This window comes from Botryllus schlosseri, chromosome 4, assembly GCF_051294905.1.
Source record: "Botryllus schlosseri isolate E-star chromosome 4, Bs_hap1, whole genome shotgun sequence".
Taxonomy (NCBI): domain Eukaryota; kingdom Metazoa; phylum Chordata; class Ascidiacea; order Stolidobranchia; family Styelidae; genus Botryllus; species Botryllus schlosseri.
The window spans coordinates 29562810-29580757 of record NC_137239.1 but is presented as its reverse complement, the minus strand read 5'-3'; the positions used below and the strand labels follow the sequence as shown (position 1 = coordinate 29580757).

Here is a 17948-nt window from a genome sequence, read left to right as displayed (position 1 = left end):
TAGTGGATAAGTAATCTTTTATGAAGACATTACCTTGGCCTAAAGAGCATGTAAATAAGAGGCATGCACACTGGATGAAAAGGAAATAGGGATATCATGAAAGGACTAGTAATGGAAATGAAGTCGCATGTGACGGTAGGCGAGGTCGATATGTCCGATCGTGGTCCGGTAATTTGGAGTGATTAGCAGTCACTACTAATTGATGCATTACGAAAGTCGTTTTTCAAGTCACCCGAAATGCATGTGGAATAATTAAATCTGGTTTCAGTAACCAATTCGGTCTCCTTAGGCCTTCGGGACACATGGACAGTGGGGAGCTGAACACCTGCTTCAAGAACCCCGCATAATAGACTACGAATCTGTAGTATTCGTGCTTCCTATTTCCATGCTCTTGCTCAAGTCCAGTTCGTTTCGACATCCTCCTATCTTTTCAGTACATCGCAATCTTACGGTGTTATGATAAATTGTAAATTTCAATAAAACGACAGACTCACTTGCAATCACTGAGCTATAATACATTAGCAATCGAAATTTACGGGGGGTATAGGTCAAATAACCGTAACGACTAAATGGTACGTGTCTAGCTGGTATTCAACTCTGGTTTTGCATCTGCCGGCCTATCCTGCTTCGTTGTTTATTGAGACAATTTGTCAATATTGTAGATAAGTAACTACTCGCCTACTGCTCATCGCGGTAGCAGCGTCGACTGCATCGTGCAAGAGTGAGAACAGGTTTTTCATAGCGCCTGAAAGTATACGCAGGCGAGAAATGACGGATATCTCAGAAACAGGGCCTGTGGACTCTCTAGCCGAAAAGTTAGGCGATACATCGCTCGCTAACGAATCTGCGACGCAAGAAGTAACGCCCAGTGGCAGTGAAACAGCCAGCTATGCGATTTCTAACGCTACCGAGGAGTCGTACTGGGGTTTTCCGTTGCACGAAGCTTACAAAATGGCAGTCAAATTTTACAAAGGTGAATGCATGTTCTCACTGTCTTCTAGTCAAAAACATACTATGCTACCGTAATACTGATCCTTAAGTTAGAAATTTAAGTTTGCATTCCTGTTCTATTGACAGACGAGTGCTACACTTGAATATGTTTTGAATCGAACTATCGAACAGATATGTATAGTTTAAACCAGTGGTTCCCCCAGGGCCCAGAGACCCTGGTTCCCAATCTTTTTCGACTCATCACCCCCAATCAAGCTCGATACAGATGTTAACCCCCCCCTCATATTCAGGGACCCGAAAATAAGGACATCTAAACGGGAAATTTATTAACCTACCTAACCCAGATCGCCGGTGAATTGACTGAAAAAAGTCACTTTTCCGAGTAGGTAACTGTCAACCGGCCTGTGTGGAATCTGCGTGTCCTGTGCTCACACAATTCTTTATTTTAATTTTTGTTTTATTAAATTACTTCAACTTGGAAAATCATCGCTGCTCAACTGTTATATTAGGCAAAACCTACCAAGATTTGTAGGACCGGTTTCCTAGTATAGTCTATACTTTTCGTTGAGTTGACCTTTTTTTGCGTCATGCAGAATAAGTCGTATGCAAGTGCCGTGTTATTTAAATATATCTCCCAGGACGTTCCAACATTTCCGCCCCCCCCCCCCCCCCCCCAGTCTTCCCATTTGGTATTTTCATCCCCTTGGTTTCTCAAATTTGTCCACTGAGGGCCATATTGCACACTTTGTCAAAATATGGAACGACTCTATAGGACTATAGGCCCGGGACTATACTGACTCGAATGTAGCGGCTTGTTTAAGACTGCATTCATATATGATGATACAATAGTTGACATACAATGTTCTTTCCAATTCTCTACTAGCTGCTGATGATTATACCCCTGACCCTGACGAGTGTCAGCCGAAAATATTCGGCACATTTCAATATGAATATATTTTTTAATTCTGTACTGAAGTTCTGTACCTTTGAAAATCTCATTGAATACGGTACCTATATACTATCTCATATCTCAATCTGTTAACAGAAAATGAGGGGAAGCGAACATTTGACTTGAGTTACGAAGATAAGGTTTATTTTGCGGCTTTAACGAAGCAAGTATCGCACGGACCATACGCGCAACAAACTCAATTACCGGAAATTGGATACCTGGACATGTTCGGCAATGACAGAAGGTCGGGACAGTTTTTAATTAGTCCATATCAATCCCTAAAATGGATGAATTTGCTTAAAATTAGAGCCCGACAAATAATATCGAGCTGATATCACAATTTGAAAGAAATATCTGTATGATGCAGTATTTCTAGTTTATTTTATGTCAACCGTAGCAATGGCCGAAAAGCTGTTCAAAAATGGTCCAAAGTTTTGGTAATTCACCTTAAACTTGAGCACAACTATAATAAATAAACAAAGAATCGGTCACTGTAAATACTATTTTATTCAAATCAACATTTTTCGACGGCAATAACTCCGCTTCCACTGGTTGGAATTGAACCAAATTTGGTGAGCATCGTTTCTATAGACAGCCTAACAATTTCATGAGGTGAACAGAAAATTTTCAAATTTTTTAATATATAATTTTATATAATAAATAGAAACTTTCTTCTCCTGTAGCAAAGCGGTTACTGGCAGGAATTGAACCAAATTTTGTGTGTAGGCTTAAATTAGGTAACCTAACAATTTAATCAAGTAGCCAGTACGATTTGAGAAAAAAGTCATTTTTGAAGAGCCCTACTGAATATATTGCGATTATTGGTTTTATCGGTATCAGCTCGAAAATCGTGCTTGAAACAAGTTACTCTTACATTGTATCTAAGTGACGAATTCTTGATTTGAAGTTTGCCCATATCTTAGACTAATATTGCTTAGTCTACTTTTAACAGCCGAGTCTGGGAATCTCTCGAAGATATTTCGTCAAACGACGCTCGCAGAAGCTTTATCAAACATCTAAAGAGCGTGGCTCTGGTTTTTGAACCTTTCATGGTCGCTCATCAGGCACAGAAGCAGGAGGAAGAAAGAAAAAGGTATTTCGGTCACTTGTCCGCAGATGTGGACAGCTAGAAAACTACGTCAAGTGTAATTAGGCAAATTAGAGTGAAATGCTGGTAATCTTATTCTAATCTAATTTATGAAATGTTTCTGTGCTCGTATTTTAATTTAATTTCCAGTTTTCCCGAAAATACGACAGGAGAACTGTATAGTGCGAAACAAGCCAAGCTCAGTGTACAGATGTTTTCCATACCCATGCTTATGATAATGAACTCTGATTTGATATGTGCCATAGTTCGTTCACCTTTTAATTCGGAATTGGCTTTTGTTCAGTCATTGTTTAATCCTGATCTGATTTGAAAAAAAAACTGTAGCTACCAAATTTAATTTTAAAAAATAAATATTTTTTTAGTTTCTACCTCTTTCGCTCCACAATCAGATATCGTTAATCGCCCTTTCCTTTTAAGTGGAGGCAAATTTCGGTCACGATTACTACTCATGCTTCATTATTTTTGAGACTTATCACGAGACAAGTCTGTTTTTTCGGGAAACCATGACAATTAGAGCAACCAATTTATCCCGTGATCTGTGGTTTTCCCGTTTTATCAAGTGCAATAATATTTTACAGGCTAGAGGCGGAAAAACTGGCACGAGAAGAGGAAGAGAGAAAACGGAAGGAGGAAGAGGAGAGAGTAAAAAGAGAGGAAGAAATGAGAGAGCAGGAGAGAGTGAGACAAGAACAGGAGAGAATACAAATGGAACAAAAGTGAGTACTATGGATCAAATTGCTTTGTGTGGTTTTACCAGTTTTGTGATGACTCGAGTCACTTTGTAAATTGACTTCACTTGACTCGATATGTCATAAATTTGGAATGACTCGAAGCAAAATTTTCAAGTCAATTTTAAGTTTCAGGTAACATCAACTAATTACTGTTTTTTTGAGTAGTTCTAGTTCTAGTTACAGATTTTGAAAAGTGAGTAGTTCTAGTCATAGATCTAGTCCTAGATTTTGAAAAGTTTTAGCTCTGGTTGCAAGTTTTGAAAAGTGAGTAGTTCTATTTCTAATTGTAGTTTTGTAAAGTGAGTAGTTCTAGTTGACAGTTTCGTTGAACAACTAGAACACTAGGATGGAGTGGAAAATGGAAAATTTTGAATTTCAGAACGGAAACTTGATAGCCTATGTTGTGCCAAATATGAAAAAAAATAATTTCTATAATAATTTTAATCTCGTGCACCCTCTAGTGGTCGTGCAATTTCACCGAACGAGACAAAAATAGCTAATTTCGCTCTATATTGATGACTGCTTTCGCTTGAAAGCTGATTTTGGGCTTAAAAGATGCGGAAGCAACAAGTTTCTATCTCACTTCCACAGAACTTTGTCTTAAAAATGAACAGAAAAAAAGTTACGAGAAAATTATTGATTTTTAGGCCGTTTTTAGGTACAATTAAGCACTGAAGCGGTGGGTACGATGCCAAAAGCGTGTAGTGATTGATCTTATGACCGACAACTCCATATTCAAAGCACATAAATTGCAAATCCATTTTGAAAACACAAAAACATCAATTATATATTGAAAAAAGATTTTCAAAGATGGTTTCGCTACCAGAGTATCCGTCTGAACAAACTTTAAAATCTTGTTTCGAATTTCATCTGCTTTCAAGACTTTAAGAGTTTTTGTCTGATGAGGCCATCTTTACGTTTAAATCCTGACACATGGGCAGATGCTTTGGTCACCACTTTAACGTCTCTTTCCACTGCCTGGCTGTGCTAAGGATGATTGAGCCTTAATGGTGGCGACCGTGGATTTTCCAGCTCAAGACATGACGAGTTTTTGATTGCTGGTGGCTGTTCCAGATCTTTTAGATTAAGTTGGCAATTTAGTGGTATGATTTGGCCTTGATGTTTATAATTGGGATTTTAAACAATCTGATTCTAGTGTCAACGTTGTTTTTAGGTTTCGCTTCATTAACATATCCTTCTTCAAAGCCGCCAATTGGAACCTGGTATTCTGTTTGATCTGCTCATAGTTGTAATTTTATTATCTGCAAGTCTTCTGAGGCCTTCAACATCATCACCGAGCATTCCCAGAAAAACATTTTCCGGGTGTGCAAAATATGCCTTGCGTTGTAGCAAAGATAGTGCAAGGTTACGAATTTGTGTATCAGAAAGCTTTGTATTTTGTAACATGGGGAAACTATATTGTAGAAGATTTTAGCACCATCAACAATGGAATTGTGCGTTTTTATTTCAAGCCTCGACCGAAAATAAACCTCCATTCAGAATTGAGTATGATATTTCAGATTGCTCAATGGGTGACTCTGTCGGACATAGAACCTCAAAATTCGGCATGTTCTTTTTTTCCATTTTTCACTCCACCCTACGAGAAAACAGATGTCGTCATTTGGCGTAAATCATGAATCACGCTACCGATGTTCTGTTGTGTGATGTTCTTGCTGCCATTGCTAACTCAGAGTCATCGCTACTAACAGTGACGGGGTTAGGGGGCGGGTTTTGGGATCGAAACCTTGTCCTTTCAAAATGTCAATAATATCTGCAGATTCTAGTTGGCCAGTTGTGGATTTTTAAAGCTCGTTAGTTCTAGTTGTAAGTTTTGAAATGCGAGTTCTAGTTCTACTAGTATGTTATGAAATTCAAGTGGTGACCCTATTTGAATGTGTTGGTTCCATTTCCTTGTTTTCCTCTCTCCAGACGTCAGATCATGGCGGCCCTGAACAAACAGACAGCGCAGCAATTCCAGCAATACGCCGCACAGCAGTTTCCCGGCAACGCTGAACAGGTTTGAGACTCTTGTTCGTATCACGATCTGCGTGTCGTCACCAGGGCAAAATTGAGTACCCGACTGATTGGGTATTGATATGAATGACGCGGGAAGTTGAAATATGTACCTGTTGTGCGACCACAAAGAACATTATGCCAGTTTTACATCATATTAATGATTGTTTGGCATTAGTTATCACGCCTATTCACTCTTTAGTGAGTGTATCAAGTAACTATTGCAGGTCTGACCATAGTTGGTGCTGGAGCACTAGTGTAGGCCTAAGTCATAAATTTCTACTAAAGTGCAGGTAAAAGTATCTATCCCAAGTAGGCGAAAAGGAATTACTCCAAGTCTAGCTTTACTTAAAACACCGGAAACTGTCGAGTAGGAGTGGAAATAGCCTAAAATCGTAAATTACGGTAGGTGAGGATTGCAATTAGGCAAAACCTACATGGAAATGCTGAATAAAGTAGAAGTAGGCTACTTCACAAACTTTATGTGATACTTCTGACTACTTTGACTAGGAAGCCCTGCTGAATGAAAAAAAAATCGGTAAGAGAATTTGATAGCAAATTTTGATTATATGTGGACCAACCGAAAATAGTAATTAAGCGTATGTTCTCTCTTTTTATGACACGATTATTGATGTACAAAGTTCTTTCCGATTGTCGACTAGTTGCTGACGATTGCCCCTGACGAGTGTCAGCCGAAGATATGCTGGTTCATTTCAATATCAATATAGGCCTACCATTCTAAGCACATTGATATGTGTAAGAAACATTGGTCAGAACTCCGAAATTTCAATTCTGTCTGTAAAATGTTTTTGGTAATGTAAATGAAATGTAACGTCAAATTCTTTTCAGCAAACGATACTTATCGCGCAGCTCCAAGAGCAACACTACCAACAATACATGCAGTTATATCAACAACAATCACAGCAAAACCAGGTGGGTGCATCCCTATTACGGCTTGAATCAATTTATAAGTTTTTGCGAATTCAGTGTAAAGCCGCATTTTCAAGTACCAGTACCAATTGGCGAAATCATACTAGTGTGGTTGCTTTACTATTCTTCGAAATTACCATGAAATGTCGGTCTTGGCCGTCTGAGTCTCGAGTCATATGATTTGGTTCGAGTCATGCACAATGACCCGAGTCCAAGTCGAGTCATTACACGGATTTAATATGAACTGAACTTTATTTTTGGTGTGTTTCTTACAAGTTTGTGGATTAAGTAAATCTAATCTAATTTGGAAATGCGGAACATTTTCTAGTTGACCAACGTTGGCTGATAGCGTGCCAAAACCCCTTTTTAAAGATATTTAATTCAATCTTATTTTTAATTATTATCCAGATTCCGCAGGTAGGTCAGGATGGGGCGGGGGAACCTCCACAGACCGACGGCACGGGTGAATCAGAAGAGTCGGACGCGTCTCAAGGTTGTCACCCACGAATTTACCCCCAATAACAAAATCAGGCATTATTGCGTCATTATAGAATCTACGCCGAGAATCGCGGAGCCGTCGATTTGGACGAGGCCTCAAATTGAGGAGTTTAAAGAACAGATCAAACGCGACCCAGAATCTGTGCTGACTGTGGGGCGTGGGGAGGTGATCACGGTCCGTGTCCCGACACATGAAGAGGGTGAGTTGTTAATTTTTATTTCGATTTTGAATTTTTTCAAGTAGAAGTAGACGGGAGGGAGCAAGTACGAAAAAAAATAGAAGGCCGTCGTTAATGCTTGACTTTTAGCGCTGCGTTATAATGTCACAACACTTTGTTTTTGAATGAAAAACTTACGTTGTAGGGTTGCTCAAAAATAACTTCTCTTTTTAATGTTACTGAAATATTACACGTTTGGCTCAATTGGATTTACGGTGACAAATTCTATCAATTAGCTATGCTACTCCAATAACTTCATTCATTCCTACTGGTTGGAAATGAATCAAATTTGATGTGCATCGTTTTTTAGACAACCTAACACTTTTATCAAATGCCTAGTAGAATTTTGAAAAAAAAAAGTTATATTTGAACAGCTCTAATGCATAGCCGCATCCCCGCATGCTACATATTTCCGATGTTGTGATAAATCCTGGTGATAAAATAGTTCTTGGTCACAAGGGTCGTATATTTCTTGAATTTACTAGAAAAATCAGACTTGTAGGCTGCTACCCGACTCGGGTCATTGCTATCATTACTTTGCTTATAAGTATTGCAAGTTTTTGCAACTTCTTTTTAAAGCCTCCGAGAGCTTCCTAGATAACTATGAATGATGTTTTACGGTGTTTGGAGGGATTTTATTTGAGTTGTTTGTTGGGAGGTTGTTATCGCTATGCTGTTTGGCTTTTTTGGGGAAAATTATTCCCATATTGTGTAATTTTCTTGCTGTGTGCCGGGAAACTGCAGGAACTAGGCTATACAACGGAACCTTTCGAGTATCTCCACCCTAATAATTTGACAAAAATACTGCAACTTTTGTTAAAATTGAATGCAACTTTCTCGCGATTTTAGTGCGACAAAAACTGGCCCTACTTATGAGTATTCCCGACTTGTTATCAGGGGCGTACGTGTTCTGGGAATTTGCAACAGACGGATACGACCTGGGGTTCGGGGTCTACTTTGAATGGAGCGACTCTCCGGCACAGCAAGTCTCCGTTCATGTCAACGAAACCTCGGACGAAGAAGGCAGTGGTGAGGAAGACGAACCGGCAGGTATTTGGACGCGCTTTTTGAAAACTTCTCCCTACACATAGCAAGGGACATTCATCATACAGATTGTGCAGATTGAAAGGGCTGACTGGAAATCTGAAAATATCGTGGGGAGCCAAAATTGTTGATTGTATTTCTGAGGCGTAGGCTATTGATTTTATTTCTGAATGAAAGCAGCAAATCACATTGCCTACACGGGCTGCCAAGTTACTATCAAGTCATGAGAAAGTGCGTATTTATTACAAAGAAAATTGGAATCAAAATCACATGCCGTGTAATTTGTAATGTAACAATGGCAACAAGGAAGGTTTGAATTACCCGATACGACAACGGTAGCGATGAAGATGTAAGTTCGAATAGACAAGTTCATCAGTCCAATTTCTGTCAAATGTTTATACAATGTTCTTTCCAATTCTCTACTCAGCCGAACATATTCGGAGTTATATCACAGGGTTGTAACCAAGTCGCAAAGTCCCGAGTCACAAGTCGATTGTACTTCCATAGTTTTGACTCGAGTCATATTCAATTCACCACCGACTCAAGTCTGAGTCCAAGTCAATATTTAAAGGTTCGAGTCCGAATCACAATGTTGTGACTTGAGTCATTTGTTCACTGTTCATTTTTGAGTTCAATTCTGCTCAACTCATTATTTCACAACTCTGTTTGGGCAATATTGAATGTCAAATTGCTTCGAGTCGTTATAGGGATGGTGTGAACCTGAGGTTCACGTTCGCGTTCTGTGTGTGAACCTCGGAAATCTAGAGGTTCGCGTTCACAACAGAACCTTGGTAGGTTCTGCACTGTGAACCTTTTGGTAAATTGTAATTTTCACTCCATTATAAGATCTTTGGCTCAGATTATTGCGTTTCAACTGCGGGCCACTCCATGCATGGTGATGGCAGCATAAAAAATCAACGCTAAACGAGCATGCAGCATGCACCTCACCTCGACAACCTTAAAAGTTTTACTTGCTTTGTTGCAAAAATTTTCTCGGAGAAACCAGCTTTCCGTTTGTGAATATTTATTTAGTGACTCTCTGCTGTGAGCTTGACCTGCAATCACACAACATCACGAGCGAATGATGCTTTTTCAACCAATCAATGACATTGATATCGTCTTCTGATGTAAAAAATCGAACGGGCGTACGGAGTCAATCTTGACTTCATATCTTTGCTGGATCATTAAAACCAAATCAGTGCGATTAAGGTGCTTGCTACTGCTGCATAACTTGTTGCTGTTTGTGGTATCGGTATAGCGAGTATAGAGACCCGTTGTACACTCTGCTCAATATAAATGTAGCAATACTCAGACTCCGAACACATTGTCCGGTCTGGCTAAGACCGTTAAGGCGTAAGCTTATATTCCTTGGTAAGTTCTTGTCGAAATTGTTGGAAAAGCGACGGAATGTATTGATTTTATGCAATTATCATATTCTTTGATTACCGCGGTTGATACATTTAGCGACGTTTAAAACGCCAATTTGTACTTCAGCATTGTGGCATTATGTGGACCGAGTCTTCGCTAGGTATCGTGTACATTAATATAGGCAATCACTTCATTGGAAGATAGGGTTGGAATTAGCAATATGACGTCACGTGACGTCACGAGGTTCACGTTCGTGTTCACACAGAACCTTTCAAAAAGGTTCGCTTTCACACGAACCTGAACCTTTCAGAGGTTCACACCATCCCTACTTAGAACCCTGTTATGTAAATATGAATATATTGTTTAATTCTATATTGAAGTTCTGCACCTCCAAGAAACTCTTTAACATTTTTGTCTTCTTCAACTACAGCGTTACTATGTTCATATAGCAAACCAGGTTTGTTGCCATTGTCACATCGAGAATCGCATGGTCTGTGACTTTGTTTGCAACGGCATACTTAGCTCTATCGGTATATAAACTGCTATAATATACCATTGCCATCGCCTCGGGTCTCAACCCCGATCTATCTCCGATACGACTTATAAGTCTCAGTAACTACACTTGTAATCTTAACTGATATCGCTGGTTATGAAGTTTTGTGGAGAACACAGTTGATCATCTGAAACACGTTGAATTTCGATGTTCTCATAAGAGGATACTGACGTGTAATGGTCACCGGGAACACTTCTCTGTGTGGTGTGATACACTAAACTAGAGATCAATAGCAAGAAAATTTTCAGCTTATCCAAATCAGATTAGAATTATTGAATTCCCAAAAAAGTGAAGAAATTGGATTTAATTTGAAATTGAAGAAAAATACAACAAAAATCATGTTGGCTCATCAAATCAGAGCTCAATCTCATACACGAGAGAATAGCAAATGTCTGCACAACAAGCTTGGCTCGTTTCACACGATACGATACAGTTCTGTAGCATTTTCAGGAAAATGAGAAATTATAATGAAACATTTAACAGATTAGATTAGAATTAGATTACTGACATTTCGTTTCTCGTTCAGAATCTGCGGGAGACATCGAGTCCGGCTCTACGGCCAGGGCACAATCTCATAATCGACCCAAGACGGATGAAATAGTCCCGGTCTTCAGAAGAGAGTCCCACACCACTGTGAGTGCGCCAGTTGTTGGCCTCAAATATGTTCACTGGTTATTAGGGTGCTTTTTTACCTGAAAATTCAAAATTTTGACATTTTTCACCTTAAAAAACTTGATTTTGACAAAATTTTGCCCGCACGTATGTAAATTAGGTGTTTTCACACGTAGTGTTAGAATTGTGGCCTACTATTATCTTCATTTCTGGTTATACTGTCTGTCCTTACGAAGTAGTTTGTTCTAAAAAAAACTTTTGACTTGAAAACTAAAAAAACTTGATTTTAACGAAATCTGGACCTATGTAGAACTCCAGTAGTCATCATGTATCATGGTAGAAATAAATGAAATTTATCGTAGTACAACAAAAGACACTTTCCTACATTCTCGGGTTCAAAGTGTCTGTCCTTACTAAGAATGGAGAAAGACCGTTCACCAGCAGCAGTTGTTGGCTGGCAACACTGAAGTTGTGCGTACACTGCTGGTGACAAACCGTGTCGCCTCATTCTGACAATGTTGTCTATATCACAATCTTTCATCATGCACTCCTGTCTATAAGAACCAATGCCCGCGCAGTCTCGCTGCAGTTAGGATATTGCGGTACGTTGAGCATAAAACCATGTCAACCTATTTGTTTCATTTGACCGTTTATGATTCACAATAGGCAGACAATGGGTTGTCTACAACCATATGCCTATAAAGTAGGCTACAAGCTGTAAAATCTCACTCAATAAGTTCAACGACAGTGCAAACATCTAAGATACAAACGAAACGCAGGTAGTGAAAAAAAATTGACCTAATGCTACAATTTTGATAATATTTTTATAATAATAATACTTTTTTTCACAGGTCCATGCCGGGTCACATCGCTACCCTGGCCGGGGCGTTTACCTTCTCAAGTTTGACAACAGTTATTCGCTATGGCGCTCAAAGACTTTATACTACAGAGTTTACTACACTCGGTGAAAAACGTCATCGTCTATGTTGTCGCTGGGCTGGGCGAAGTCGAGAATCTCATTGATTTGATCCTGAATCGAGTATTAGGCTTTGGTCTGAGTATCACTCATTATGTCGTCACAAGAGTATGCAACATGTGTAATCTTAGAGCATGTACCTTTTATGCGACTATAGAGAATACAATAGCAGTTCTGCATTACATGGAATTGAATTTGGTAATTTTTGGACCGCACCCAATCGTGTCATTTTCTGGAAACATGAAAAATGACTCGACTTGAATCACATTGTGTATTGACTCGACTTGTACTCGAGTCATTGCACGTGACTCGACGCGTTATATACGACTTCATTCAAATCTCATGTATCATGTACCGATGATTGTAAAATAGGAACAGAACAGGGTTGTAATCAAGTCAACAGGTTCCGAGTCGCAAGTCAATCTCACTTTTATAGTTACTTGAGCAAAGTCATTTTCAATTCACCACCGAGTCAAAGTCTGTGAGAGGAGGGTCGAGTCCAAGTTATTATGTCCGCTGTTCAGTTTTGAGTGCAATCTGGTTCAACCCACCTTTTCAACTTTGCTCCAGTGGCTCGCATTCATAATCTCGTAATTTTCCTCAGTCCCAACAGTTTCTGACCCTATTTTCCAAGTATCAGTACTTATAGACGAAATACCAATCGTGCGGTGACTTCACTATTCTTCGAAGTTGCAATGAAATGTCTTGTGTTGGCCGTCCTAATCTCGAGTCATATGAGTCGAGTCATTTTACGCATTCAAAAAAATGACTCGAGTCAAGTCAAATCACCAAAAATCGCCAGTCGAGTCATTGCAACCCTGGATCAGTAACTGTTTGAATGAACGTGTTAACAATGAGAAAAATGATTATAATATTGCGAGGCATTCAATATTTGGAAAGGGTTTAAAAAGAACGGTTGAGCCTGACTTGAACTCGACTTCCCCCCCCCCCCTCGACTCGAGTCAAAATTACAACAGTACTATTTGTGACTCGGAACCTTATGACTTGGCTTAAACCCTGGTTAGTGACAAGGTTTGCAAATACTATCGATACTATAAATATCGACTATAAAACTACTGTTAGCAACGATTGCATAATGTCAGTACTTGAAAAAATCATCTCAAGTAACACTCGATTCAGATTGGAGTCCCCATTGCCCAGCCCTAATTCCGGCGTCACATAACAAACGTACTTCAAATGTACAGCCTGTACAGTTGGTGCGAAAAAGTCCTTTGTGGCATCACCGGATGCGCCCCGACGACGACTCTCTTGCCTTGGGGTGCTTCTGAAATGCGATGTAGCGTTTTAGCCGGTATGAAACTGCTGAATAGAAAAATATTTATCCGCTATTGCTATGAGCTCGCGGCTCCGCTCTATGACGTCGCGTTAGACCATTTTCTGTTTTGTAGTTACGTGACATTTATCCTTAAGTCGTCTGTTTCTATATTCGTTCATGTTAATCATTCATAAATGCAGAAGATGTGTCGGAATTGCGTTTGTTTGTCTGCGTCTGGACTGGGCTTACTCAGGGAGGGTCAGTTTGAAGGTACTCCACGTAGATTTGGCCTAATTCCTCAAGTTATGAGTTTGGACTGCTACCAGTTCTATCGACTAGGACTGGTCAGTAACTGAAATAGGTTCTACGTACCAGTACTGCTTTCTCGAGTGGTTATGTTTCTTCAATCTTACTTCCCACCTCTGCCAGGACAATTTTTCGACATATTTTCAATGCGCCGCAGTGAACAGTCGGAAGTATGTTACCAAGTAAGCTCTTTCAATCTAGCATCCATTTCAGCCTAATGCCCTGAAGTAGGGTTACCACTTACCATATTTTGTAATCGGAAAAGGAGGTCACTTTCAAACGTAGAATACCGGAGGAAAATCGTGAAAAAATGGTAAATTTGTCGGTTGACTAAAAAAAAGAAAGGTAAACTTTCTCGCTCAGTTCCCGAAATACAATTTTTTCTTTCACATCAGGTCGTTGACTAAAAAAAAGGTTGACTTTCCGGCCCAGCTCCCGAAATAGCCGCAGGAGCGTTATACTTCAGTGATAATTTACTGTATCTCAGTCGAATCTGACCTGCAGTTAAAAGACGACATTTAGGTGTCCTCGGAGGAGCAGTAAACATATACGAGCTTTTAAAACGAATGCAATGTATTTAATCTTCAACAGCAGAATCACAGTCACGCACAAAAATACCATCACTATCCAGAGTGCAGATAAACATGGGTAAGTAGATCACAGATATCGATATAAAGCAAGGCACACAATGAAATAATGAGTGACTGACACTAATGACTTTTCCTATACAAATAATATTCAACAAGGGATATCTAGAACTCTGCATCTGAGCTATGGTTATCCCTTGATTCAACGTAAATGCACGACCGTAACAGTGTTTGGTGTTGACCTCTCGGCTGCTTTTCATTAGAGTTTAGACGCTTTCTCTGGTTTATTTTTTAGCAGATACAAAAATGCAACTTGTGATATATAGATAAGCACGGGAGAGACGGAAGGCTCGATATAACAGCCATCGAAGCCGAGCGGTCCATGTGAACAGTAGCGTCTCATTAGCAAACGTTGCCAGACCCAAAATTTTCAGTTGCAACTGACAAAAATGAAAAAATGAATCCTGGCCCGGCTGGGAAATGATAAGAAATTAGAGTATAAAAATAAGGTCTATGGTCACTGTAATTTAAGCGTTGCAGATCAATCTTCGATGCTTCGAAACGCGCAAAGAATATAAAATATCGTGAATTTGTGATTATAATCTTAACATCGAGTATTATACATGGATCATAGCCTTTACAAAGGCTATGCATGGATGAAGGAAGACGCATATCTCGTTAGTTCTACTTACGTATTTTTGTACCGCATGAGAGCGCTGTGATTCTTCCATCAGATCTGTTCTTGAGCTCGACGGTCAACGCCAACGTCTCAAGGGCGATTTTAATTTTGAAAGGTCGGATATGCGGCTGGGGGATATGGAGGGCGCTGAAGAAAAATGGTGCAGCAGTATTACAATATCGAATAAATTGGGCCACGAATGCGATGTGTGATTGGAGCAAATTCGAGGCTGATTTGACCTCGAAAATCAGAACAAATTTCACAATGTTGAGATGATGATAGGTCGGGTGGCCATTTGTACCTAAGCCGACTCGGCTCGCACCTCTGCTCTGCTGAATCACTTTATACAAATAATTAATAGCCCCAATATTGACTCACGTCTTCTGAAGTAAGATTCTTGTGACCTGAGTGGCTTTGCTTTGTTGACTGTCATATCTTCAAAATTCGCTCAGTTTTATTGGTGTCAATGTTTGGAACAAGCTGCCACCTAATCTTCGCAATTTAGACTCTTGTGCATTTAAAAAACAATGTTTTCATTCCCTTAACTACGGCTAAATTGTATTTGCATTGTATTTCGAATAGGTCCATGATACTGTGTCTTATTTTTCTTTTCGTTCGTTAGTTGACTTTTTTGTTTGTTTATTAGTTATCAACTGTGAAAATTGCTCCTGTCCTGGGTGGCTCGGCTCTGAAGACTTTGTCATATCAAGCCTCCCGTCTACCTTGCAAGATTCTCTCTCTCTCTCTCTCTCTCTCTCTCTCTCTCTCTCTCTCTCTCTCTCTCTCTCTCTCTCTCTCTCTCTCTCTCTCTCTCTCTCTCTCTCTCTCTCTCTCTCTCTAGCGTCCCGTCTGAACATGACACTGAAGTCACATTCAGCCAAATTGCAGTTTTGTTATGAATGCTGTTCCCGCCCGCGACAGGATATTGAGCGGGCTGCAGACGGTTTCAGGTCTTACGTGATAATGTGGCCCGCGGCCACTGACCGCCGCAATCCCCCACTGCTTGCTTACCACGTCAATTTATAGTGACCGTAGGTTGCTGTTTAGTTCCTTGTTTTCTTTGAGAGAGAGAGAGAGAGAAAGAGAGATATTGAAATATTTATTGATTCGTACAACCGTGAAAAAATAACATTGACACATGAAACAATAACAAGAAACTTAACGGTGTAGGACAGGGTGCAATCGATATGACTCTGATTAGGTCAACTGGTCTGATCACACCCTGCATTCGACAATTACAGATATTGCAGTTGTTTGGGATTATTAAATTCACCTTAGCATAAAATAAATAATAATAATTAAGGTGGGACAAGTCGAGTCAGTAATAGGAGACGAGGTGTCTGAATAATTCTTTTTTTCTTTGTATTGTGCGTCACTGAATGAATCCAACTTTTGCCAACCCGAGATGGTCATGACGCTACTTGTTCTGCTCGGGTGTACAATAGGGGTCTTCAAAAATGACTTTTTTTCTCAAATCGTACTGGCTACTTGATAAAATTATTACGTTACCTAATTTAGGCCTACACACCAAATTTGGTTCAATTCCAACCACTAGCCGCATTGCTACAGGAGAAGAAAGTTTATATTTATTATATAAAAATAAATAACAAATAATTTCAAAATTTTCTGTTCACCACATGAAAGTGTTAGGTTGTCCATAGAAACGTTGTTCACCAAATTTGGTTCAATTCCAAGTAGCGGAAGCGGAGTTATTGCCGTCGAAAAATTTGGATTTGAATAAAATAGTATTTACGGTGACCAATTCCTAAATTATTTATTATAGTGGTGGCTGGTGCCCACCGTACATACTATTTTATTTAGATCCAAATTTTTCGACGGCAATAACTCCGCTTCCACTGGTTGGAATTGAACCAAATTGGTGAATAACGTTTCTATAGACAACCTAACGCTTTCATGGGGTGAACAGAAAATTTTCAAATTTTTGGTTATTTATTTTTATATAATAAATAGAAACTTTACCATATCAGGACCGCCAACTGGAGAAGTTATCCGTCCCTGCGCGATACCGTTATATCTCGTGGAAACTATAGCATCGCGCACGTGATAAATGATTTTTCAACTGCCATAGTACCCGCAGTCGAGTGGTTGCAGTATACGTCAGAAGTATATAGCAAGTGGTTGAATCGTGACAATTTGTACGGCAGTTTGACGCAATCGAGTGTAATGGGGAGAAATTGATTGTAAATCGTCAATAATTCCAATTTAGTTCGTGGAAAAGTTTACACAAACATATTTATGCTGTGTTAAACACTTTCACGAAATAACCTCACGTGCCACCTAGACCCAGGTTGGTGTTTGATTTCAGAGACTACTCCTAGCTGTTTCGGCGCCTTCCTATCTTTTCATTGTATCGCAGTCTTGTGGTGTACTGAAATGATGAAAATACGAATAAACTGATACTGATACCGCATGAAAGATGTTTGCCATATGGGCCACAGGTTCGCCATACTACTGCTTTCACGTGTGGTCATTAGCGAAGCACTTGTACTTTCCCATAGTACAAACGCAAGACGTTGCTTTTATACTTGAGTATCAGCGACGCCTACTTTGGTCACATCTGCCAGCTTTGAACGAACCCGCGGATTTTGCGGTTTCATGCCACTCCAAGGCAATACAAACAGTTGTTAAGGCAAAGTAGGCGTATTATACATGCCCTGCCCCTTGGGTGACCAACCTTTTTGCTAATCGCACGATCGCATTTCGATTACTTATGTAACCCACGGCCGCATCCCAGGGCAGTGAACTAACTGGTCACCAAATACGCATGTTAAACTGCCCATCGGCTTACTATACTCGCGAGTGGTCATGTTATGAACAGTTGCTGGGAATCGCTATATTCGCGCCATGCGCACAAATGAGTTTAGTCATTAATACCAGTTGTTTCACATATTATTGTCAAATATTTATCCTTTCTTAGACACATGTGATCAGATTCCCCGTCAGAATTGATAGAGGGGGTGTTTTCGAAAATTAAAGGCAAGTTATAATAAATGATGATGCATTTCGGGCAGGTCAATTGTTATTAGTCATTTTGTTGAATGCTGTAATTTCTCGACCTCCCATCAGGATTGTTGGCATAGTGGGAATAAATCGCCTCAACGTACCAGAAGCAAATTACTTTCGTGTGG

The 17948-nt window shown here is 39.7% G+C and overlaps 1 protein-coding gene across 1 annotated transcript; it reads left to right on the top strand.

The window, feature by feature from the left end:
* Nucleotides 1-583: 583 nt before the first annotated feature.
* On the top strand, nt 584-13441 carry LOC145437771 (Golgi resident protein GCP60-like). Its single transcript, XM_080315068.1, has 11 exons — nt 584-973; nt 1997-2144; nt 2853-2993; nt 3587-3724; nt 5669-5756; nt 6602-6685; nt 7091-7175; nt 7234-7380; nt 8296-8448; nt 10890-10996; nt 11827-13441. The coding sequence occupies exons 1-11, from the start codon at nt 769-771 to the stop codon at nt 11941-11943; spliced, it is 1413 nt and encodes a 470-aa protein (XP_080171194.1). The 5' UTR covers nt 584-768; the 3' UTR covers nt 11944-13441.
* The last annotated feature ends 4507 nt before the right edge of the window (nt 13442-17948 follow it).

Coding starts and splice junctions, on each gene's coding strand:
- LOC145437771 (XM_080315068.1), top strand. CDS start 769: ATGACGGATATCTCAGAAACAGGGCCTGTGGACTCTCTAGCCGAAAAG. Junction 5,757..6,601: donor TTCCCGGCAACGCTGAACAG/GTTTGAGACTCT, acceptor AATTCTTTTCAG/CAAACGATACTTATCGCGCA. Junction 10,997..11,826: donor GAAGAGAGTCCCACACCACT/GTGAGTGCGCCA, acceptor TTTTTTTCACAG/GTCCATGCCGGGTCACATCG.